The following is a 24,380-nucleotide window of genomic DNA, read 5'->3' on the forward strand; positions in this document are numbered from 1 at the left end:
GCACGGTTGTCCCCGTGTCGCACACGCGGCCCGTTCCCCGCGGGCGGTGCTGGGTCCCTCAGCAGAAAGACCCTGCTGCGCCACCGTCATCTCCCAACGTGACCGCCCGTCCCGCGTGTCGCGACAGAACGACTCTACTCGCCGCTCAGTCGCGACCCGCGGGCGGTTCCGCCCGGCCGGCAGGGGGCGCGCTGGCACCGCGCGGCGCTCCGGCCGGGCCGCTCGGTGGTGGCGGCCGGGGGCGGGGCCGGGCGGCGGCGGAAGCGGCGGCGGGGACGGGCCGGGCCGGGCTGGGACGGGCGGAGCGTCCTGAGGCTCCCGAGGCTCCCGCCGCCCCCGCACCAGGTCCCGCCGCCCGCAGACCGGGCCCCCGCCGCCACCGGGCCAGGCACCGGCACCGGCACCATGTCGGTGGCGGGGCTGAAGAAGCAGTTCTACAAAGCGACCCAGGTGAGACACCGGCACCCCCGCGCCCGTTCCCGCCGCCGTTGGGCTCCGGGGAGGCCGCTCTTCCCTTACCGGTTCGGAGAACCCGTCCCGGCCGCTGCTGCCCCGGCGGTGCCCGCTCCCCGCCGTTATCCCCTCCGGGCATCCCGGTGCTGGGCCCGCCGGGCATCCCCCGGTACCCCCGCGGTGTCCAGCCTGGCACCCCCCGCTATCCCGGGCTCGTATCTCCCGGTTCTCAGTGTGATCCCGGGGCTCGGTGCGGGCCGTGAGCGGAGCTGGGACCCGCGGGGGTGGGGGCCCGCTTTGGGGGAGCCGCTCTCCCGGTGGCACCGCGGGGGAAACTCCTCCGGCGGGGAGCGGAGGGTGCGGGCCCGGTGACACCACGGGGGTCACGGCGGGTGCTTCCCCCTTCCCGGACAACCGGGATCCCTAAAGCGGCCGGGAGAGCCGGAGCGGGAAGCCCCGGGAGCAGCGGCCCCGGTAACCCCGGCCTCGGGAAGCTCCCGCTTCCCGCTTTTCCCGGGGGGGATCGGCGGGGGAAATTCGGGAAAAGCTCCGGAGGTTCGGGAATTGCAGCCAGGATCGAGGAGTTCGCGTGTCCTCGGAGCTCTTGCCCCGAATTTCCCAGCCCTGGAAGTGCCCGAGGCCGGGCTTGGAGCAGCCGGGACAGTGGAATGGGATATTCCACGATCCCTTCCACGATTCCATGTGGGATTGTGCCTCAAAGAAGGTTCAGAAACGCTTTTTTTTCCCCTCTCCCTCAAATGAGGGGTGGCCATTCCCACCCCCCCACCAGAATTCTCCTTCCCGTCGATTCCCGTTCACAATTTTGTTAATGCATTTTGGGAACGGTTCAGGAATCACAAATCCCCCTCTGCTGCTGCTTTCCTGCCCCTGGTTGAAATTCCAGATAAATTTGGAACACGGATCGTGTTTTCCATCACTTGAGTTTAAAACCCTTTCAGCTCATCCCACCCCTGTGTGCGACGTGTGTCGCCTTCTTCCTTGGCTCTGTTTCCCCAAATCCATTTTATTTACCCAGCAAAGCAAAAGAACAAATTCCTGAAGTCATCCTCCACCCCCTTTCCCACTAAACCCATCGTGGGGTGGTTTTTGTGGTGTTTTTTCACAACTTCCATGGGGAAAAGTCGTGCTGGGGACTCGGAGTGGGAGGATTTTGCTGGCCTGGATGTGCTGTGGTGCTGTCAGGAGGTGAAAACCCCTCAGTGACTCAGGACTAACACATTCCTAAGCCCAAAAATATCATTTTAAACCATTTTTTGGAGGAATTACAAATTTTTCCAGAGGTGCTGCCACCCCCTGCAGTGCTCCAGGGACAGGGACAGAGGTGTCCATGACTTAGAGATGCTCTGACTGGAAACTGGGAGTCACTGGTTCCAGTTTGGCCATTTTTTTGTCTCTTCCTCCCTTCTTTCCCTTTCCCCCTTTTCTCCCCTCTGGTCCCACTCAGCCCTTGGCTGAAGGAGGGGAGGATTAGTTATTTTTTGGCTCCCTTCAAACCATCAGACGCTGCCAAAGCCCAACATGTGGAAGATCTTTCCTAAAATGTGACGTTTTGTTCCACGTTCATTGAAGGCAAACGGAGCCAGGAGCGGGGTCTGCAGGGACCCCAAAGGGTTTGGGATCCCTGTCCAGGATCCAGAGGGAGCAGGGCTTGGCTCATGGGTCTCATCCATGTGATTCCTCCAAGCCCACGTCTCCCCTGGGTGAGGCAGCCGTGCGCCCACACGCAGGAGAGAGCCTGGAGTATCCTGGAAAAAAAAAAAAAAAAAAAAAAAAATCTGAGTCGTGCTGGCAAATGCTGCAGATGGGGAACAGCTCTGAGTGTGTCCAGAACAGGTTCTGCCTGTTCACAGCAAACTGTTCCCTAAAAAAAATAAAGAAAGCTGGAGGAAACATCCTGAGGAAGGGGGAGAAACAGCGGCAGCTTGGAGCTGGGAACAGGGTGGGAAGTCCCTGCCTGCCTGGTCCAAGGTTTCATCCAGCCTGGAATTCACAGGGACCTTCTGGTGCAGAAACAGCTTCCTTTGCACCGTTTGGGTTTTGTACAAACTGATGGAAATCCTAAAATCCTGCAGCTCTTCCCAGGCAGTGGGCAGGACTGGCTGCTGCTCTGGGGGGATCCCGAGGGAATGCTGGGGGTGTCAGCAGGGATGGGGAGCAGCACCAGGCCTGGAGGGATCCTGGGTGTCCTGCCTGGGTCACGCTCAGCTGGCAGCAGGAGCAGCCCAGGAGCTCTCTGGGCACAGGGGGATGCAGGGATGGGTTTGTGAGCCCTGGGATTCCCAGCACAGCCCCAGCAGGGTTTGGGATGGAGGAGACCTCAGAGCTCATCTCCTTCCACCCCCTGGCAGTGCCCAAGGCCAGGTGGGACAGGGCTTGGAGCAGCCTGGGACAGTGGAAGGTGTCCCTGTCGTGGCAGGGCTGGGACAGGATGGGATTGAAGGTCCCTTCCAACCCCAACCAGGCTGGGGTTCAGCCCTGGGTGCTGCTGCCATTCCAAACTGGATTAACGTGCTCCCAAAGCCTGTGTGAGCTGAGCCTAAACCCTGCCAGGCCTGCCTGGGCTCAGGAGCTCGTGCTGGCCCAAGCCACAGCCCAGCCACCTCCTCCTCCACACCCAGAGCCATTTTCCAGAAGGAGAAAAGGCAAGTGCTAATTAAATCTCAGTGGCCCTTGACACACACACACATCTCCCTGAGTTTGATGACAGCTCCCAAAGCTTCCAGAGGTATTTTAGACCATAAATAGCCCCTTGCTCCTTGCCTGGCCTGGGATGTGCTCCAGAGCCTGGGACAGGCAGCTCAGTCCAGCAGGACCTTGCCAAGCTCCCTGGGCCAGCAGGGAAAGCTTTCCCTGCCCTGGGAGCTTCCTCCAGGTGCTGCTCCAAGCTGAGGCACGGGAATGTGCTCCCAGAGCGTGTGTGACACTGAGGGGACAGGGTGCAGCTGGCAGGGAGGGCATTTCCCCTTTTTTTTTTTTTTTGATCTTTGTGGTCATTGCTCTTGGTGCTGCTGAACTGGGATTTCCTTCACTTCTCCCTGGGTTTCCTTTCTTCCCTCCTCAGCCGAGGTTCTCTCTGCAGTGATTTTGTGCTCTGCTTTCACGTGTGGGATTTTCCTTCCCTTTCCCGGATGAACCTTTCAAAAGCTCCTTTTTTTTTTCCTCTTTTTTTTTTTTTTTTTTTTTTTTTTTTTTTTTTTTTTTTTTTTTTTTTTTTTTTTTGATATTAACTCAGCCCTGCTCCCACTGGCCTCTCTTGGAGGCAGGAGGTGTCTTTGGGATGGTTTGGGTTGGAAGGGACCTTAATCCATGGGCAGGGACACCTTCCACTATCCCAGAGTGCTCTGAGCCTTGGACACTTCCAGGCATGGGGCAGCCACAGCATCTTTGGGGAGCTGTGCCAGGGCCTCAGCACCCTGTGAGCAAAGGGGGGAGCAGGGAATTCCTGTGGGAGGGATTTGGCAGCATCAGGCTCTAAGCTCCTTATCTGTACATGGGAATTTGGACTGGGAAGTCGAGGGATTTTGCTGATGCCTGCCAGCCTGGAGCCTCCTGCCAACCTCTGTCCCACAGCACTTGATGTTTCTGTATTAACATTAACCTGGGCTGGATTCTCCTGCAGCTCCTGGGTTTGTCTTTCATCTGCTCTTGAGGCTGGGGGAAAGCTGAATTTGCTGGGATGACATCCTCCAGCTCTGCTTCCAGCCAGGATCCATCCCAGAGCATCCTGCCCTGGCTCCCTGCAGCTCTGCTGGCACTGGGAAGGGCTGTTCTGCTGATGTGTTTGCAGATCCACAGGGAAAAGGAGGCTCAGGGGAGACCTCATTCCTCTCCACAGCTCCCTGGAAGGGGACAGGGCTCAGTCTGCCAGGGAACAAGTGACAGGAGGGAGGAAACGGCCTCAGTGAGGCTGAAATTTGATATTAATGCTTTTTTTTTTCCATGGAAAAGGTTGTCAGGGGTTGGAACAGCCTGCCCAGGGCAGTGGTGGAGTCCCCATCCCTGAAGTGTTCAAGAGCCATGTGGATGTGGCACTTGGGGACATGGTTGTCCCCAAGGATGTGAACCTGGTGCTGGGCTGGACTCAGTGGCCTTAAAGCTCTTTTCCAACCTCACCCATTCCACAATTCCACGTGTGGCAGGTGGAAAGCAGAGGCTGAGTGTCCCCAAACCTCTTGGAGACAGGGATGAGATGCCAGTGCATCCCTTCAGGGCTGGCTAATGCTGACTGGACACTCACAGAGGTGCCTCTGCCACATCCTCCTGCAGCCAGGATATTTTCCTGTGGATTCCTTCTCCTTTTTCCAGGGTGATTTACATCAAAACCCTGTCCCTGCATTGCTGGTCAATCATTGTTGGAGCTGAGCAGCCCCAGAACCAAGCAGGTTTCATTTTTCCAGGATTGTTTCTCTCCAGAGTTTCCTATAAATTGATTTTCTCCCCACTGTAAGGTTTTTTTTTTTTTGCAGCCATTGGGCTCTGAGAGTAACAGGAGCTCTGATTCCTGGAAGGCAGAGGCAGAAAACAGAGCTGGGGAAGTCCAGCTCTCCATATCCTGCTCTGTTTGCTCCCCTTCCCGTGGCTGATGTCAGGGAAAGTGTTATCCTGTGCTTGCAGCTGGGGGAATCTGGGATGAGGGCAGGATCTGTGACTCAGGGGGGCTCATGTGGTGCTGAATCCACGTCATGCAATCATGGATTTATCCAGCTGATTGCACAGGGGATGGTTCCTGCATGAGCAAAAGGAAATCCTTCCTCCCCCTTTTCCCTGCCACTGCTTTCCTCCTGGGAAAGAGCAAAATGGGGATGAGCTCAGGCAGCCTGCCTTGTAAAAGCTGATTCATTTCTTTAGCACTTTTTTTTTTTTTTTTCCCTCCTTCTTCCTCCTCTCCCCCATCCCTGCATATGCCAGTGCCTTTTGCCAGGGCTCCCAGCCCCATCCCTTTGGGAATTCCAGGGGATGGGGAGGGAGCAGGGCAGCTCCTCCTGCCTGAGACTGCAGAAATCCCAGTGCCAAAATCCAGCCTGGTGTCTGCTGGGATGTGAGGGGCTGATCCTGCTGGATCCCTCCCAGGCAGGATGGAGAACTGCTGAAAAGCCCAGAAACCAAAGAAATCCCGAATCCAGATGGTTTTGGCTGTGTAATTCCAGCTGAACTCATTCACATGGAAAACTCAGCTCTGCATCCCAGCCCTGCTGGTGTTCCATAAAGCTCCGAGGTCGCTGTCCCTGCTCCTTCCCATCCTTAACTGCACGGATTAATCCAGCCTGGGATGTGATGCCCGGAGTGGCAGCAGGCAGGAGGCTGATCCTGTCTTCTGCTGTGGATCTGCTCCCTCTGAGCTGTGCCATGGCTGTGTCCCAGCCTTCCTGCCTGGATCAGATGGGAAAGATCCAGCTCATGGCCCAGGGAAAGCCTCACAGCATCCCAGAGCTTCCCTTTTCCTCAGCTGCTCCATGACAGGACTTAGTGCAGGATCCAGCCCATCTTGGCCTCTCCCTGTGATTATAGAAGTGATAATTAATATATTTTTTACAGATTTCCTTTTCTTGTCCCCCTCAGCCCCATCCCTTCAGTCAGTGAGCCCGTGGCTTTCAGGAAAGGTTCCTCTGGCAGGAAAGGGCCGTGCCTGGCCCAGACTCAGAGCTGGAGCTTCCTCTCCTGCTTTTGGGGCTGGGAGTGCCTGGAGGTGCCCAAGGTCCTGGAGAATCCATCAGGAGAGTCTGGATTGCTCCTGCCTCCAAGAAAAGCCTTGTAACCCCCCCCTTCCCAGCATTGCCACCAATAGCTAATTAATAGAACCAGTCCTTTTAAAGCCATTGGGAATTTTAGGATCTCCTAATGCCTGGCTATTAATAAAGTTCATGGTACTGTCACTAATTAAATTGCTTTTCTGCTCCAAAGGAAAAAAAAAAGATGAGTTAAACATCTCCATAATGAAATTCTGTCTTTGAGACAGAAGGTTAAATTTGCATGATTAAAGCTTTAAAGGGCTTTTCCTAATTGAGAAAATGCTTCATAATTCATCCTAGAGCCTGAAAACCCGGCTGCACCCCCTGGCTGGGCCAGACTTGATTCTCCAGTGATAATTTATTAACCACTTTCCTGACCAAATCTGGTTTGGCATCCCAAGATTAGCTACATTTAAACTTAATTTTCCCACTTTCATGATGAAAAAGGCAGAAAAGGGGTAAACAATTATCTACACCCGAAGCAATTCCACTACAGGAGAAAGTGCTGGGTTGTTTTTTTTTTTTCCCTAATTTTCTTCCCTGGATTAGGAACCATCTTTTTTGCTGCTGACGTGTGTCTGTGGTTCTGAGGGAGCAGCAAATCCGGAGTGCCAGATGTTGGAGGAGCTCCTGTCCCAGTAAAGCTCCTCCTGATTGTACTGGGGGAGTTATAAAGGGCAAAAGCTCTGGCCTTTTGTGCCTGCCTGGGATAAAACATCACCCAAATTTCATCTCCCAGGATTTCTGGGCCACCTCTGGCTCTGCCTGCAGGGCAGGAAGGCCACAGTGATGCCAAGTGCTGGGGGGAGGAGGGGATTTTATCCCAATTGAACCATCCCAAAATGAGTCTCAGCGTGCAGTGAGGAAAGAATTGGATTCAGCAGCATCTTGGATGGGCTGGAAGCTGCCAGAAGCCCTGGGATGTGGGAATGCCCTGGTGCAGAGCTCTGGAGGAGCTGATGCAGGAGTTTGATCCAACTCTGGGGTTGCCTCTTCCCACTCTCCCCTTCCTTAGGATGCTGTGCTCTGCTCTGATAGCCACAGAGCTTTTCCTAGAATTCAAAGGAACAAGGAAAACGAGTGTTTACAGTGTCCTCAGCCATTTCTGTCCCCTTTGATGTCTGTGCCCTGCTCCCCGTGTGAAACCTGCTCTGCACGGGGCTCTCCCACCCAGCCCATGCCAGGAGCAGGAGTTTGCCTTCCTTTGGGGGAGATTTGGATCTTTTTTGATCTCCCTGCTGGCTGTAGAGCCGTGTCCCAGCAGCTCTCTGTGTCCCACCAGCCTGGCTTGCTCCCATCATCCTGCAGATCCAGAGGTTTTCTGGCTCCTTCCCAGCTCCTGACAGTCTCTTGCCTCCTGCTGTATCCTCACTTTGGGTGATCCCAGCGCCTCAGGGAGGTGTTTTTCCTGGTTTTCACAGGGAGCAGAAATCCCTTCTGCTGCTTGGTGTTCTTTCCAGGGGTTTACAGGTGTCTTACACCCTCCTTTCCCTCTTTTCCCCCTTGTTTTTTTTGGGAAATCCCTCAGAGCACCGTGTGGGCCGACCCTCCAAATGCTGCCTGCAGGACAAGGCTGCTCTTCCTGAAGCTTTGCAGCTGGGAAAAACAAGGATTGCGATTCCTAGGAGGCACTTTTAGTGCTTTGCACTTTTCTATCCCATCTCAGGAGCAGCTTCAGAGCAGCTCCAAGCCTCCAGGGCGAGGAGCTGCTGTCCTGGGGCCGGGTGGAGCTGCCGAGGAGTGATGGCTCAGCAGCTTTGAAAAGCCAGGCTGTGATTCACTGGGATAGGACACGGGCAGGCTGTGCAGGAAGTCTGCATGCAAGGCCAATATTCCATGTTTTCCCCTCAGTTTAGTGAACTTCCTCTCAATTGCTGAAGTCACTGGAAGTGTGTGAGGGGAGAGAGGAGCTGCTGCTGCTCCTCATGTGTTTGTGTTTTCCCTGGAACTTGACCCAATTCCATGATTTTTTTTTTCCCAGCTGAGTAGAAATTGTGTCTGGTTTGGTTCAGAGCATGTGAGAATTAATAACAGGAGAAAACAGGATGCAAATGGCTGTTGGGAGGTGCCCCCATCCTTCCAGCACGAGCATTCCAACACTCCTATGGAAACCTTCATCCTTTGGGATGAGCCTGCTCTGGGAGGGCAAGGTTGTGCCCTTCTCTGTCTCCTGCTGGAAAAAAAGAGCTGAGAGATCAGCCCAGTGAGCAGGGAGCTTGGTAACCAGGGCTCTAAGGCAGAGCTCTGCCCTGCAGCCCAGGAGAGGAGGAATTCCCAAAGCCAGGAAGGAGCAGCTGCATTGCAGAGCATCCTCCGAGCGCCCTTGGCTGGCCCGGCGCTGCCGCCGGCCCCGCTGGCTGCTGCTGCAGTCCTGGGTTTGCCTTTAATTCCCACTGTCCTCATTCCTGCAGCCCATCTGCTGGATGGAGATGAGTCACCCGATCCTGAGGAGGAGGAGGAGGAGGAGGAGGGCTGGCAGGTGGCTCCTGGAAAGCCGCCTGTGCAGCTCTTCCCTGCCGTTTCCATAGGATAAGTTTACGACCCGAGGTCACTGGGAAGCTTTTCCTCCTCGGCAGAGGGAAGGGAAGGAGCTGTTCATTGTTCCAGCCTGACCTTCCTGCTCCAGATCAAGGAATTCCTGTGGCGCTGTGGGGAGGGGAGAGATCCCAGTCTCAGCTGCTGAGGGGGTGGGAAGCTCGGGGTGTTCCGAGACACGTTTTCCCTGAGCACGTGTCTGGAGGCAGCCGAGCACCTCAAGTGCCTTGGCACGAGTCTTTTCCAAGCCAGAGATTCCGTGGTTCCATCATGGAGCTCATCCCCAGCACTTGGGTGCAAGGCTCAGCCAGGACTGGCCTCTCGTGGAAGATGGGAGTGGGAAAAACACAAGGAGGGAACTGCAGGAGAAGGCTGAGGGTTGTGGAACGGGGTGGAAATGTTCCTGGGAGCTGTTTCTCTGGAAGATCAGACAACAGAGTGGCTGGTGGAGTGTCCAGGTGCCCCCCAGGCAGGTCAGATCCATAGGGATGACATTTGGAGCCAGCAGCAGGGTGTGCTTAGAGGGGCTGGAGCCTGAGAGCTCTGGCTGCTGTTCCTCCTCCTCTGCTTTGCCAGGAGGGGATGTGAGACATCCCAGGGCCACAGAGTGGTTTGGGTTGGAAGGGACCTTGAAGGTCACAGAGTCCCACCCTGCCATGGCAGGGACACCTTGGACTGTCCCAGGCTGCTCCAAGCTCCGTCCAAGCTGGCCTTGGACACTGCCAGGGATCCAGGGGCAGCCTCTGGGAACTTGGGAACGTGCCTCCCTCTTGCAAGGCTGGAGGTAATTGTTCCTCCCCTGCTCTGCACAATAAACACTGGGATCTGTTTTCTTCTGCTCAAAGTAGGTCAGGAGTTGCTCAGATCAGTGTGAGCTGTGCTGAGGGTGTGCCCAGCTCGCCCCAACCCCGGGCTGCCTGCTGCTCTGGGGCAGGCACCAGGGCTGGGATCCCGCCGTGGGCTGAGCCCGTCGGAGCTGGGAACCCGGGATGGGCTGGGATCCTGAGATGGGGTCCTGGGATGGGCTGGGATCCTGAGATGGGGTCCTGGGATGGGCTGGGATCCTGAGATGGGGTCCTGGGATGGGCTGAGCCCATTGGAGCTGGGATCCTGGGATGGGCTGAGCCCATCAGGGCTGGGATCCTGAGATGGGGTCCTGGGATGGGCTGAGCCCATCAGGGCTGGAACCCTGGGATGGGCAGATCCCAGGATGGGCTGGGATCCTGAGATGGGGTCCTGGGAGCTGAGCCCATTGGAGCTGGGACCCTGGGATGGGCTGATCCCAGGATGGGCTGGGATCCTGAGATGGGGTCCTGGGATGAGCTGAGCCCATCAGGGCTGGGATCTCGGGATGGGCTGATCCCATCAGAGCTTTGATCCAGGGATAGGCTGATCCTGGGATGGGCTGGGATCCTGAGATGGGATCCTGAGATGGGATCCTGGGCTGGGCTGAGCCCATCAGGGCTGGGATCCCGGGATGGGCTGAGCTCATCAGAACTGAGATCCTGGGATGGGCTGATCCCATCGGGGCTGGGATCTCGGAATGGGCTGATCCCACCAGGGCTGGGATCCTGGGATGGGCTGATCCCAGGATGGGCTGGGATCCTGAGATGGGATCCTGGGCTGGGCTGAGCCCATCAGGGCTGGGATCCCAGGATGGGCTGATCCCACCAGGGCTGGGATCCTGGGATGGGCTGATCCCAGGATGGGCTGGGATCCTGAGATGGGATCCTGGGATGGGCTGATCCCCCCAGGGCTGGGATCCCGTGGTGGCCCAGGACACCTCCCAGGACCAGCTGGTTCTGCAGGGAGCTCCATGGCAGCAGAGCCATGTGGGGCACTCCAGGAGAACCCTGAGGCTTTTCCAGGTGCTGCAGCTGGGCTGGTGTGTTTTTCCAGGAGGTTTTGGGGGCTTTCCAGCCCTGCCATTGCCAAACCCCACTGGCTGAGTGACTGAAGCCCTTTGCTGTGCTCCCAGGCTCACACACACACACGGAGCTGGGCAGGGTCACGTTGGCTCTGCAGGATGATGGGGATGACCCAAAATGAAGCTGAATGCCAGGGAGTCACACCCTGCCGAGCTGGGGAGGTGGTGGTGCCTCTATTTAGGTTTTATGGAGCATCCCACAAATCTGTGCCATTGGGCACGATTAAACTGGGCACCAGCAATCCCAGTTAACCCTGGATTTCCTTCACTCCTTCTCCTGTGCTGAGCTTTGGGGGTTCAAAACATTCCCACCCCTTTTTCCCTGAGTTTGTGGGCTGGCTTTTCACCCTGGGCTGGGATGAAGGGAGCCAGGGTAGAGCTGCTTCTCTGTTTGCTCATCTGTGGGTTTGTTTCTGTATTTCTTGAGGGGAACTTGCTGTTGGGAGGGTGGAGGGGAGGAAGAGGAAGGCTTTGATACCCCAGAGTCTGCAGGAATAAGGTTTTCAGTCGACTGTAGGGAACTGTTTTGATTGCAAGGATGGCAAATGTTTGATGTGTTATAAATAGGGCTGACTGCGGTGGAAAAAAGAAAGTGAGTTTAAAAAAAACCCTGGTTTTCGGGTTTCTCTTGGTGTGTTTTGCTTGTTTAAGGCTGAGGGAATTAGGGATAATTTCCCATTTTAAAATATTTAAAGGCTGGAGAGCAAAATATCAAAATGAGGTCTGTGAAATCCCGTGGGGAAGCTGGTGATCAGCAGAGAATAACATGGACTTGGGCTCGCTCATCCATGAGCTGGGCAGATGAGACCTTCAGGGTGGCTGTGCTGGAATTTGCCCTCCTCCAGCTTTTGAGGAGCTCCTCAGCTGGGGAAGTTTGGCTCCTGGCACCTTCCCAGGTTTATCAGGGATTTTGCTGATGGTGCAGCCCAAAAATCACCATTTATTCTCCACCTGTACACCTGGAATGATGCAGGAATTCCTCACTTGGGACTGCCCAGCTCTGCTCCCAAAATCTCTCCTAACCTTCCATGCTCCTGAATTTACCCAGGCACATCCCAGCCAGACTCCCGAGCGGCTGTGCAGCATTCCCACGTTCCTTCCCCAGTCCAGCTGCCAGGAGAGTCCCTGTGCATCCCTCCTTGCCCCTCTCCATGCACACACACACCATTCCTGCCTCTCCCCTGGCCGCCCTGGCTCATTCCAACAACGGCTCTTTCATTCCTGACATCTTCCCCCACAAGGGGAAGTCGGGATTGTTCCCATTCCCACGCCCCTGCCAAGGAATCTGAAGGAATCCCCTGTGAGCTCCAAAATGAAGCTGTGGAGCATGGCTGGAGCAGCCTTGGGTGGAGAGAGGCTGTGTCCAATCCCTCTGCCAAGGAATCTGAAGGAATCCCCTGTGAGCTCCAAAATGAAGCTCTGGAGCATGGCTGGAGCAGCCTTGGGTGGAGAGGGGCTGTGTCCAGTCCCTCTGGATGAGCTCTCCTGGTGATGAGCCCGGCTGGCTGCTGAACTCCCAGGAACCTGAGGCACCTCCCTGCCACCCCCACCTCAGGTTGGAGCTATCTGGGGCACATTTGAGCTGTGTCCTTTTAATTAAAGCCAGCTGGAAGTGAGGGGTGTGCTCCTGGCTCCTCAGCTGGCGTGCACAGGCTGCCTCAGCCCTCACCTCCCTCGCAGGGCCCTGTGGGTGGAATTCCAGGTGAAATATCTGCCAGGAGCAGCCAAGTGGGAGCAGATTGTATCTGCCCAGGCCGTGCCAGCTGCAGCGCCCTGGGCCAATATTTGCTCTGGGAAGTGTTTGGCCAAAGGCTCCGGCTCTCGCTGCTCCCAGGGTGAACCCCTTGCATGTTTCCCATCCAGAAACCAGGGAGGCCAGACTTGTTCTGCTCTTCCACTCCCAGGGAATGTTTGGTTTGGTTTGGATTTTAACCATTTCCATGTCTGCTCTCGCCATCCTCTCCTCTCAGGAGAGGTGAGATCCCAGCCAGGGGAACAGGGATGTATCCCAAGCCTTCTTTCTGCTGGCTGCTCAGGAAATCAAAATGCAGAAGAATTGTCAGCACATCCTCCAAAAAGCCCCATGGCTGCTTCCTGGGGGAAGGGCTGCTGGAATCTGCAGCGCCAGCATTTCTCCAACTGCCTTCCAGTTCCCTTAGGCCAAGCAATGTATGGATAAACCCTTCCTTCCTTCCTTCCTTCCTTCCTTCCATGGATCCTGGAGAGGTCAGGGGAAGGCAGGCACCCCCTTCCCATCCTTCCCAGGCCCTTTGGGGGCAGCACGATGGGATGCACAATGGGGCACTTTGGAAATTCGGCTCCCTGAGCGTGGTGAGGCTCCAGGTTAAACCAGGAGCTGCTGACAGCTCCTCCAGGCTCGTGGCTGGGGGATCTGTGTTGGTTTGTCTCCCTTCCTGACGGGTTTGGATGTGGGGATGGAGTCCCTCCTCCTCTCCTCCCGTGCTGACGCCTCCCAGTTTAATTAGAGCCAGCAGGGAGAGAACCTCAATCTTATTATTCCCTCCCAGCAGGGCAGCAGCAGCACTTCTTGGACGTCAAAAGGAGGATTAAATTAGTCTGGAAATGAGGGGGTTTTGCTTCCTTCTCTTCTCTGGGCTCTCCAGAGGGTGTGGAGCCTCCGGAATCGCTGTGGGGATGGATTCTGCCAGCCTGGCACGCTGGCCCCTCGGAGCAGAGTCCTGGCAGGGGTTATTTACAGCTTCCCAAAAGGAGGAAAGTGGGATTGGAACTGCTTGGGGTGGCTGCACCCTTCCCAGGTGTGTTAGGGAGCAGAGCAGGCTTCTGGGGGTGCGACCCTGGTGGAGGGGATCCCGTTCTGGCTGTGAGATTCTTGGCAGGGGACAGGGGGTGGCAGCTGGGGCAGAGCTGTGCCCTGCTGAGCTTGTCCTGGCAGGCCTGGCAGCTGCTCCTGGGACATTTTCCAGGCTCGAGAGAAAAGCGTGCCTGGCCAGCTCGGGGCTGGGGTGTGTGCTGGCACCCCTGGTGTGGAGCAGGCGTCCAAGGAAAGCAGGAAATCCCACTCGGATGGGTTCTCCATCTGCAGGCAGCTGGGGCTGATGGGATCTGTCCCCTGGAGCTGCTTCCGAGGGCTGGGCAGGAGCAGGGATTGGAAGCAGGGAGCAGGGATTGGGGAGCTGGGAATGGGGAGCAGGGAATGGGAGCAGGGATTGGGGAGCAGGGAATGGGAACAAGGAATGGGAGCAGGGATTGGGGAGCAGGGAATGGGAGCAGGGAATGGGGAGCAGGGAATAAGGAGCAGAGATTGCCCAGCCTGATTCACTCTGGCTGTGTCCCATGTCCCTTATTGGAGGGTAAAGTAGGAGAGTGAAATCCAGAGCTGGGTGAACCAGGAGAGCTTTCCTTCATTTCCTCTCTCTTTTCCCTTCCCTTCCCTTCCCTTCCCTTCCCTTCCCTTCCCTTCCCTTCCCTTCCCTTCCCTTCCCTTCCCTTCCCTTCCCTTCCCTTCCCTTCCCTTCCCTTCCCCTTCCCTTCCCCTTCCCCTTCCCCTTCCCCTTCCCCTTCCCCTTCCCCTTCCCCTTTCCCCTTCCCCTTCCCTTCCCTTCCCTTCCCTTCCCTTCCCTGTGGCTGGTTTGGTGTCTCCAGGTGCTTCTGAACCTGGATAATTCCCTAAAGGGATCCCTCCCCCTCTTCCTCAGAAAACATCCAGCCCCATTTTGTATCCTCGTGGGAGCAGGAGTGTTCCAGAGGAAGAAAGCCTCGATAAAAATCAAATATTTGATGTTGGAGTAAACAAACCCGATTGTTCCTTCAGATCTGGAGTTTTCAGCACAAACAGGAGGAATCCTGACAATGCCCCGGGGCAGGCATGGATCCCTGGGAGCCAGTGCCAGGTTTCCCAGACCACTTTGGATGTCTGGATGGGGAATTTGCTGTGGTTTGGGGCAAAATAATCACTAATTGCTCCCCACAGCTCCCTGACAGGAGGGTGGAGCCAGGTGGGGGTCGGGCTCTGCTCCCAGGGAACAACAGGACAAGAGGAAACAGCCTCAAGTTGCACCAGGGACGGTTTAGATTGGAAATCAGGGAAAATTTGTTCATGGAAAGGGTGGCCAGGCATTGGCACAGCTGCCCAGAGCAGTGCTGGAGTCCCCATCCCTGGAGGAGTCCAAAAAACACACGGATGTGGCACTTGGGGACACAGGTTAGAGGTGAATGTGGTCGGACTCCATGATCTTGGGGCTCTTTTCCAACCTCAGCCATTCCATGATTCCAATTTTGGCCAATTCCCATGTCCTGCATCCCCAGGCAGTGCAGGGGCTGGGAAGGGAACATTGCCCTGCCTGGGCTGCAGGGAAGGACACTTTGGGGGGGTTACTGGGGGCACTGGTCACCCCTGGGCAGGGAATGCTGCAGGTCAGGGTCTGGGGCTGAAATGAGCCTCGACTTCCCAGCTTGTCAAACATCTCTGACAAAGAATTCCAGCCCCTTATCCCAGATCCTGAGCTGCTCCAGCAGTTCCAGAGTGCTGGCTGTGCTCTCCCCCTGCACTCCCCAGGCTGTTCTGTGCTGCTTTCTGGGAGCTCAGTGTGTTCATTCCCTGTTTACTTGGATTTTGCTGTGTGTGAAACCGAGTCCTTGGCTCCAAATGGAGCTGAGAGACGTTTGTGCTGCTTGTTTTTTCCAGCAGGCGTTGGAGTTGGAGCCGTGGGCTGGGATTTAGGGAGCTGTGGAGCTCCTGGTGGGTGAGGAACATCCTGACTGAGCCAAGCTTTGGGTGCTCAGGGATGTTTGGGGCTTTGGTGGGGTCTTTTTGAGGGGCTTTGGGCTGTTCCTGCCGCCTCCTTTCTCTTGCAGGTGCTGTGTGGACCATCCCTGTTCCCATTCTCTCCCAGGGAATTCCTCTTTGAGGTGGGAAGGTTCAGTCAGTGCCTTGATCCTCCTCCCTTGTCCTTTCTCCACAGCTGGTCAGCGAGAAGGTCGGAGGGGCCGAAGGGACCAAGTTAGACGATGACTTCAAGGAGATGGAAAAGGTGAGTGGGGAACCAGAGGAAACCCCAAAATCACCCCGTGGCTCCTGTGGGATTGGCTGAATCCCTGAGCTGATCCTCACTGGGCTCTTGTCTCTCCTGCAGAAAGTGGACGTGACCAGCAAGGCGGTCACAGAAGTACTGACCAGAACCATAGAGTACCTCCAGCCCAACCCAGGTGAGGACCTGCACCTCCCCTGGCCCCTTCCCAGGGAAACAGGGAGATCAGGGAGACCCCTTTTGCTCCAGGTTTGGATCAGGAGGAGATCTGGGTGCCCCTCCTGCCCTGAATCCAGGCTGCTGAGCAGGGACAGAACAGATGCAGCTTTTGCCTCAGACCCAGAGAGGCCCTAAGGGGACCCATTTTTCTCAGAATGTCCAAGAAAAGTGGTGTTTCTGGGCTGGGAAGGGGTGGCTGGCTCTGTCAGCCCTGCATCCTTCCAACCAGCTGCTCCAGAGAGCACACCAGGGACCCTGGGAGGGCTGGGGAAACTCCTCTGGCCATCCCTGACCAAGCAGTGGGGAACTATTTTTGCTTTGTGTCTTGGAAAAGAACCTTTTTTCGTAGCAAGGAATATTTCTGGGGGATGGAGACAATGGAGCCTCTTGGCTTTGGGTGTAGCAAGGGTGGGGAGGGGGAAAAAAAAAACCTGCTGAGGGATGCAGGGAATGCAGAGGTGGCAGAGGCTGAGGTGTTTGTGTGGCAGCTTCCAGAGCCAAGCTCACCATGCTCAACACGATGTCCAAGATCCGCGGGCAGGTGAAGAACCCCGGCTACCCCCAGTCCGAGGGGCTGCTGGGGGAGTGCATGATCCGCTATGGGAAGGAGCTGGGAGAGGATTCCAACTTTGGTGAGTGCCCCCCAGGACTGTGGAGGGGGAGTGGGGCAGGCTCCTGATTCATTTCTGAGGTGGCACTCTGAATTCTGGAAGGGTTTGGGTGAACTTTGTGGCACTGAACAGTGTGTGGGGCTTAAAAGGGGATCAGAAGCTTCCAGAGTGAGCAGATTCCGAGGGAAAGAGAGGAGCTTTAGATGGGATATTGGAAAAAATCCCTGCCTGTGAGGAGGGTGAGGCCCTGGCACAGGGTGCCCAGAGCAGCTGCAGCTGCCCCTGAATCCCTGGAAGTGTCCAAGGCCAGGCTGGAGCAGCCTGGGATAGTGGAAAGTGGGACTGGATGAGCTTTAAGCTCCTTCCATCCCAAACCATTCTGTTATTCTGTGATCCCAGATATCCTGGATCTCAATCCACTTTCTTATTAAACACTGAGATAAATTTGCACATAAAATAAAAACTTCCCTCTAAACTGAGCAGCGAAGCAGGAACGGGATCGAGCAAAATTGGGAGTTCCACAGAGCTCTTAAGGATCCCTTCCAACCCAAACCTTGCTGTGATTCCATTGGGAGGCTGAAGCCAAGAAATCTTCTGGCTGTTCCTTGGAGCCACGTGTGACTGGCAGGGAGGAGGGGGTGAAGCCTTTTGGTGACATCAGTTTTAATCCCCTGGGACCTCGGCCAGCGCACGTGATGGCCCCCTGGCAGCACAGCTGGCCCTGCCAGGGCAGGGAGGAGCTGCCTTGCCTCAGGAAAATTAAAAACCTCTGGCTGCTTTTGGGACTGACAGAGGATTTTGGAGATCCTCCCTGGCCAGCTCAGAGCTCTGCATCAATCCTGGCTCACAGGGACTGAGGAGAGCAAGGGAAGGAAGCTTTTAGGAGAGCACACCGAACTCTATTTCCTTAATGGCCTCCTTAAAGCAGCATTGAGGACTCCATCCCTCCCTTCCAGGTTTTTCAGAGATATTACAAGTGAAATAACACTTCTGGTCTATTGATTTTTCCAGCTGGACAATGGAGAGATATTTTCCCTTGGCCCTCTCTCTCACTCATGTATTTTCCTGTGTTCCTGCACTGCTGAAATCGTTGTTTTGCCAAAGCTGCACAGGAATAATTTCATCTCTAAATGTTTCCTCTGCACTAAAAAGCAAGCACTGAATATGCTTTGCTGGCTTAAGTGTCAGAGTGGCCAGAGCCTTAGAAAAGGATGGAACTGAACAGGTTTCAGTGAGTGACTTTGAACTCTGGGACTGTCCAAGGCCAGCTTGGAGCAACCTGGGACAGTGGGACTGGATGGGCTTTAGGGTCCTTCCAACCCAAACCACTCCACAATTCTGGGACCCACAAGGGCTTCCTGCTGAGAAGGAAGAAGGAAGAGAGCTGAGGCAGGTCCCTGGGCCTCAGGCTCTGTTTAATTCCCTTCTCCCTCTCCCTTTCCCTGCAGGGGACGCGCTCCTCGACGCCGGCGAATCCATGAAACGCCTGGCGGAGGTGAAGGACTCGCTGGACATCGAGGTCAAACAGAACTTCATTGATCCCCTGCAGAACCTGTGTGACAAGGACCTGAAAGAGATCCAGGTAAACTCCCCCATGGTTTTCTCTCCTCATCTCCCTGCTCTCTGGGCTCTTTGGCTGTTGGGGAACAGAGCTGCCTGCTCTGGAGTGCTGGGAACCAGGGGCTGGCAGGAATTCCCTGCACTGTGTGTGTTTTCTCCCTCCAGACTCTCTGGTATTTCCTCCCTGCTCAGCGCTGCTCCTGCTGCTCCTGAGCAGCCCAAAAGGCTGCATGCAGGTTGGAATGGTTCTCCATTTGCCATGTCTGATGGAGGGTGCCATGGGAATACATCCCAACCCCCCTTCTGGGCTTGCTGAATTGGGTTCTTAGTGCTGTGAGCTCCCAGATGGGATAAATTTGGGCTCCAAGCTCCGAGCAAGCTCCCCTCAGGTCTCTACTCAGCATCCCAAGGAGCCCTCTGGGGTCTCACTGGGAGAACAAGGAGCTCAGCAGCTCCTGTGTGCCTTGTAACAGGATCCATCCTGACCTCCAGTTTCCCAGGCCAGTCTCCTGAGGGAGTTTTCACTGTCAGTGCTGTCCTGGGTGAAACAACCACCAAGTGCTGCCTCAGTGCCTGTCTCTACCCATTTCCATGGGGCTACTTTAAACATCCCTGCCCTAAGATCCAGGAGTGCAGTGCCCAGAACCCACACTCCTGCTGTCCAGAGATCCCTGCAGCTCCTGGGGAGCTGAAAGGAGCAGGACAGTTCTTCACCTTCCCAAAAAGCTTTGTGGGGAGCAGACCTGGGCTGCTCTGCAGCCTTTTCCTCAGTGGAAAGGGTCTGGAATCATTCCCTCATCACACCCCAGGGCCTCTCTCCCACCTGGAGCAAAGGTGGGAGCCACAGGAGATCAGGTTTCTGACACCAGTGAACTCAGCCTGTAACTGGAGCTGCCCTCCCAAGCCTCTGGCTTTTCCCTCTTCCCTGTTCTCTCCATCCTCCCCCAGCACCATCTCAAGAAGCTGGAAGGGAGGCGCCTGGACTTCGACTACAAGAAGAAGCGACAGGGCAAGATCCCCGACGAGGAGCTCCGGCAGGCCATGGAGAAGTTTGAGGAGTCCAAGGAAGTGGCAGAGACCAGCATGCACAACCTCCTGGAGACAGATGTGAGTGTGGGAGAGCAGAGCTGGGGGGGTTCTGTGTCCCTGGGGTGGGATCTCCTGAGGGAGGCACTGATTACACACTGATTTCCACTCCTCTCTTCCCAAGTGTGATTCTGCTGTGGGAAAGCCCAGATCTGAGGGACAGGCCTTTGTTTAGCCCCTGACCCAGCTCTTGGCCTGGCACTAAACATGCTCCTCTTGGGTTGGTGAGGGGATCAGCTTGGGAGCTAACACAGCTGGGAAGGGTTTGGGAAACATTTCCCAGCTGGCAAACCCAGAGTGGCAGGAAATGGGCTCTGTCCTGCACCGTCTCAGCCGGATCCCAAAGCTCCTCCTGGGCTCCCCACGGCTGCCCCAGGGCAGTGCAGGAGTGCCCAGCTGGGAGCAGGTGCTGATGCCAGCCCCGTGTTGCCCAGATCGAGCAGGTGAGCCAGCTGTCAGCCCTGGTGGATGCCCAGCTGGATTACCACAGGCAGGCCGTGCAGATCCTGGACGAGCTGGCCGAGAAGCTCAAGCGCAGGTGAGTCCCAGGGTGTTCCCTGGAAACCTCTGGAAACACCTGAGTCCCCCTTGGAATCCCAGAGTCCCACAATGGATGGGGCTGGAAGGGATCTTGGGGCTCATGGAGCAGGGACACCTTCCACTACCCCAGGTTGCTCTGAGCCCTGTCCAACCTGGCCTTGAAAAAGCCAATTCCTGTGGCTGTTCCAGGTGGGATTTGAATTTAGTTGGGTGTCCAGCCCAAATCCTGGCTGAGGAAGGCTTGTCCCACCTCTCCTTCCTCAGCCTCCCCACTCTGGAGAGCTGTGCTGCCCTGCTGCTCTTCCCTCCTGGGAGAAACTGCAGAGTGGATCCCGTGCCTGCTCTGAATTGGGAGGAGCTGGGAGGACCCTGCCAAGTCTGAGCTTTCAAACTACAGCACGAGTGTCCTCTGCTGGCCTGAATTCCTGAGCATTCCATAGCAAACCCTGGGATGTGTGAGCCCTCTCGAAGGGCAGATCCCAAACCCTGGGAAAGCCCCACCTTCCAAAGGCTCCAGCACAGGGACTTGTGCAAATCCCTGTCTCCAAACCCCTTCCTGCCCTGTGCAGCCCCCCAGGAGGATAAACACCGTGTTGATCCCATCCTGTTCCATTCCTCATGGCACTTTTCCACGTTTCTTTTCCCTGTCCCAGGATGAGGGAGGCCTCCTCACGTCCCAAGCGGGAATACAAACCCAAGCCCAGGGAGACGTACGACTTCAGGGAGACTGACCAGTCCAACGGGGGCTTCTCCTGCAACCCCACCCCCAAAGTCTCAGGTAACGTCGTCCCAGGTGTTCACTGGTGCCTCTGGAGCAGCCTCCCAGGGAAGGAGGGCAGCTGCTCTGCCTGCACAGGATGTTCCTGCTGTGCTGGATGCTCCTGCACAAGCCTGTGGCTCCGGAAAACGTCAGGAATGCCTCTAGATCGGGCTCTTTTCTCCTGGGACCCAGGAGCCTTTGCTGTGTTGGCTTTGGGGATGTGCCAGAGGGGTCTCCAGCCTGGGCCTCTCGCTGCCAGTGCCAGACAGGAAAACTGAAGCCTCCCTCCCTCCCTCCCTTCCTGCCTCTCTCCCTCCCTCCTTGTCTTCCATCCCGCTGCATCCCTCCCTCCCTCCCTGATCCCGTCAGGTTCCTAACAGCATGGGGACCCTGCTGTTTCTCCTAACAGATCCCCCTGGGCCCTGCCTGTCCCTGTCTCCCGTTCCCGTTGGTTTAAGCATGTCTCTCTTTTGTTTGGAAGCAGCTTCCGCCTCTTTCCGGTCGGACAAGCCGTCCCGGGCCTCCGTCAGGAGTATCCGTGAGTTTCCTCCCTCTGCACTGCTCCGTGTGTGGCCTCCTCCTCCCCATCCCTCCTGGCTGCTCCTCCCTGCTGCTGCTGCTGCTCCTTGGAGCTGCTCATCCCTCCGTGCTGAGCCTGAGCCCTGAATTAACCCAGCCACGCTCCAGTGGGATTTTCCACCCCCAAAAGCGGAGCCTGGCTCACCTGGAGGAGCTGCAGCAGCTCCCAGCACGCAGGCGTGTCCTGATCCGTCAGGATCAGCTGCTTTCCCATGAGACATCAGACACCTCAAGGATTTCCCTGTCCTTACAAGCACCCAGCCTGGATGTCTCCCACTCTTGCTCCCCGTGTCCCTGTGGAAGGCTGGAGGGAGGAGGCAGAACCTCAGCTCATGGAGTTTGTGGGGTGTGGTCCGAGCTGGGCCCCAGAGGGGTTGTGGGGTGATGTGGGGTCCGTGGTTCCTCCTGCAGGACCTTGGGATGCCTGGGCTGGGCTGGGGCTTGGAGCTGTTGTGCTGGGAAGGAGCCTGGAGCAGGTGGTGGGACCAGCCTGGTGATTTGGGGAGTTCTCTCAAACCCATCGATGTCTGGCTGCTGCTTGTGGTGATTTCTGAGTGCTCTTCTCATGCTGGGCCCTCCCTTGCTGTGGGTCCTGGAATCATGGAATGGTTTGGGTTGGGAGGGACCTTCAAGACCATCTCATTCCACCCCCTGCCATGGGCAGGGGCACCTCCCACTGTCCCAGGCTGCTCCAAGCCCTGTCCAACCTGGCCTGGGACACTTCCAGGGATATTCAGCAGCTGGATGTGCCCTTGCTGCCATTCCCTTGCCCTGGCTGGGAGAGCCCCAGCACAGTGGGGAGGCCCTGGAGATCTCTCTTAGCTCTGTCCCTTTCCGCTGGGATTCTCCCAGCTCCAGAGCTGAGTCCCAAAATGTGAGCACACAGAATGAGCAGCAGGAAATCCCACAGAAAATCCCTTTGAAGCCAAAAGGTGATGCTTAAATCCTGGAACTGAGCTGGGGGAATGAATGAGATTTCGGGCTTCTCCTGAGTTTTGAGGGGCTGCTCATGGATTTGAAGCCCCGTGACCAGGGAGGCAGCTGCTGTCCTGTCCCTCCTGTCACCCTCAGGTGTGGGGTGACCCCTCCAGAGTCCCCCTCCATGTCCAACCCCACCACCGAGGTTCAGGGCAGGGGATAACGTGGCTGTCAGTGATCCCGCTGAGGCTGGAATGCAGAAGTGCAGGCAGGAGCAGCACAGGGCTGTTGGAGGCAGATCTGTGCTGGGACAGGAGCGGGGAGCAGAGGAACTGCAGGGAGCAGTGAAGGGCCACTGGAGCCAGCCCTGCCAGTCCAGGCGGGACGCAGAGGCCGTGGCAGGAATCCCCGGTGCCAGGGCAGGGCTGTGTGGGGTCCTGCTGACGTGTCCCCGCTGTCCCCGCAGCCCCCCTGGACCAGCCCTGCTGCAAAGCCCTCTACGACTTCGAGCCCGAGAACGACGGCGAGCTGGGCTTCAAGGAGGGCGACATCATCACCCTGACGAACCAGATCGACGAGAACTGGTACGAGGGGATGATCCACGGCCAGTCCGGCTTCTTCCCGCTCAACTACGTGGAAGTGCTGGTCCCGCTACCTCAGTGAGACGGCGCCGCTCCGCCCCGAGTGTCCCGAGCTCCATTCCAGCTCCATCCTCGCCCTCCCCGCCTCACCTCGGGGCCAGGCGCTACCAGGGAACAAACCAGAAGGGTCCCACGGCCCCTTCCCCCCGTGAATTTGTTGGTTTTTTGTTTTTTTTGTTTTTTTTTTTCCTTTGTCCTTCTGGTGCTTGAACTTCGGTACTTTGTGCGCCCCCAGCCCTGGCCGTGCCACCGGCACTGCCCTGTCCTTGTCCCTGTCCCTGTCCCTCCCCAATTCCCGTCTTCCCTTTGGGTCCAGCGCCCGGATGAGGCAGGTGGGAGAGCCGGGATGTGTCCTGGACACACGGATCAGGCAGGTGACAGAGCTGGGATGTGTCCTGGACACACGGATCAGGCAGGTGACAGAGCTGGGATGTGTCCTGGACACACGGATCAGGCAGGTGACAGAGCTGGGATGTGTCCTGGACACACGGATCAGGCAGGTGACAGAGCTGGGATGTGTCCTGGACACACGGATGAGACTGGGCTGTGTCCTGGACACACGGCCCCGGGGCAGGGCATCCCCAGCCCCACCCTCGCTGCCCCTGTCCCCACGGATCTCCAGAGGGATCCCAGAGGGATCAGGGGAGGGGAGCTGGAGCACAGCAACACTAAAACACCCAGTGAACACTAAAGCAGCCCTGCAGGGCAGGTGCTGAGCCCTGCCTGGGGTTTGGAGCCATCCCTGTCCATCCTGGATGGGATGTCCCCTCCTGCCTGGCCCCCTCCCCACAGAGCCCAACCCCTCTCAGCTCAGCAGGTGGGGCTGCTCCTTCTGCCCGTGTTTTATTCCTGGACCTCAGGCTTTTCCTGCTACAAACTCTCCCAAGTCGGTCACACCTGGAGGATCATCTGGAACTGGGCCACCGCCCGGGGTGTCTCTGTGGTGGAGCAGAGGTCGTGGCTCCTCTGCCCAGGGCTCTGCCCATTCCCCCTTCCCGGGGATCCTCCTGCAGCTGGAGCTCAGCTGGCCCTCACGTGCCTTCCCTGCGCCCCCACCCTGCCCACATCACCCTCCCTGGGGGGCAACACACCCCCTGTGCCCCTGGATTGCTGGGAACAGGGATGGTTCATCTCAGTGTCACTTCTGCCACCCCTTCTCCCTGAGCTGTGCTTTTCCTGGCCAGGAGGTGGGGACGGGCTCGGCATGGGGCAGCAGGGCAGCACTCGCCCCAGCGCTTGCTGGGCTCCGTGGTTTTCCTTGCTACAAAAGTGGGTTTTTCCCCTGGTGGGGCTGGGACGAGCCCCAGCCCTGCTCTGTGAGCCCCAGCTCTGTGCAGGGCTGTGCTGCAGCACCCCTGTCCCTGCTGCTCCCGGCTCCTGATCCCCTTCTCTGTAAGGATTTGGTCCGTGCATGTCCACGTGTGTCTGACCCCCACGCCCCGAGCAGTGACCCCGGCCCCAGGGGGGGCACAGGGCAGCCCCCCCTGCTCCCAGCAGGGCAGGGAGCCCAAGGGACCGGAGTCCTGGGGTGTCCCCTCCCCGGTGGGACCAGGGTCACGTCCCGGGGACACCGGCTCCCGCTCAGGTGGATTGAAACGCGTTCTGTCAGCTGGGACACCTCGCTAGATCTTTTTGTTTGTTTGTTTTTTTGTAATGGTTTCTCCTGGTTTTTAGGGGGAAAAAATTGATGACCCACAATTCTTGACTTGTATCTCTGAATGAAAGTATTAAATGTTTTCTTCTTTCTAACGGCTGCGTCGTGGAATCAGGGAATGGTTCGGATTGGATGGGA

The 24,380-nt window shown here is 56.9% G+C and overlaps 1 protein-coding gene across 3 annotated transcripts; it reads left to right on the plus strand.

The window, feature by feature from the left end:
• The first annotated feature begins 254 nt into the window (after positions 1-254).
• Positions 255-24,337, plus strand: SH3GL1 (SH3 domain containing GRB2 like 1, endophilin A2). Of its 3 annotated transcripts, none has more exons than XM_053999478.1 (10): positions 255-450; positions 15,609-15,677; positions 15,780-15,852; positions 16,382-16,525; positions 17,953-18,086; positions 19,013-19,171; positions 19,585-19,688; positions 20,344-20,468; positions 20,932-20,988; positions 22,414-24,337. In XM_053999478.1, exons 1-10 carry the CDS (start codon positions 406-408, stop codon positions 22,608-22,610), a joined length of 1,107 nt encoding a protein of 368 aa, XP_053855453.1. In that variant the 5' UTR covers positions 255-405; the 3' UTR covers positions 22,611-24,337. The 3 variants fall into 3 exon arrangements, with proteins under 3 accessions (XP_053855453.1, XP_053855454.1, XP_053855455.1); XM_053999479.1 differs by having other exon boundaries at positions 20,935-20,988; XM_053999480.1 differs by lacking the exon at positions 20,932-20,988.
• Positions 24,338-24,380: the final 43 nt, after the last annotated feature.

Source organism: Vidua macroura, chromosome 26, assembly GCF_024509145.1.
Source record: "Vidua macroura isolate BioBank_ID:100142 chromosome 26, ASM2450914v1, whole genome shotgun sequence".
In the NCBI taxonomy this organism is placed as follows: domain Eukaryota; kingdom Metazoa; phylum Chordata; class Aves; order Passeriformes; family Viduidae; genus Vidua; species Vidua macroura.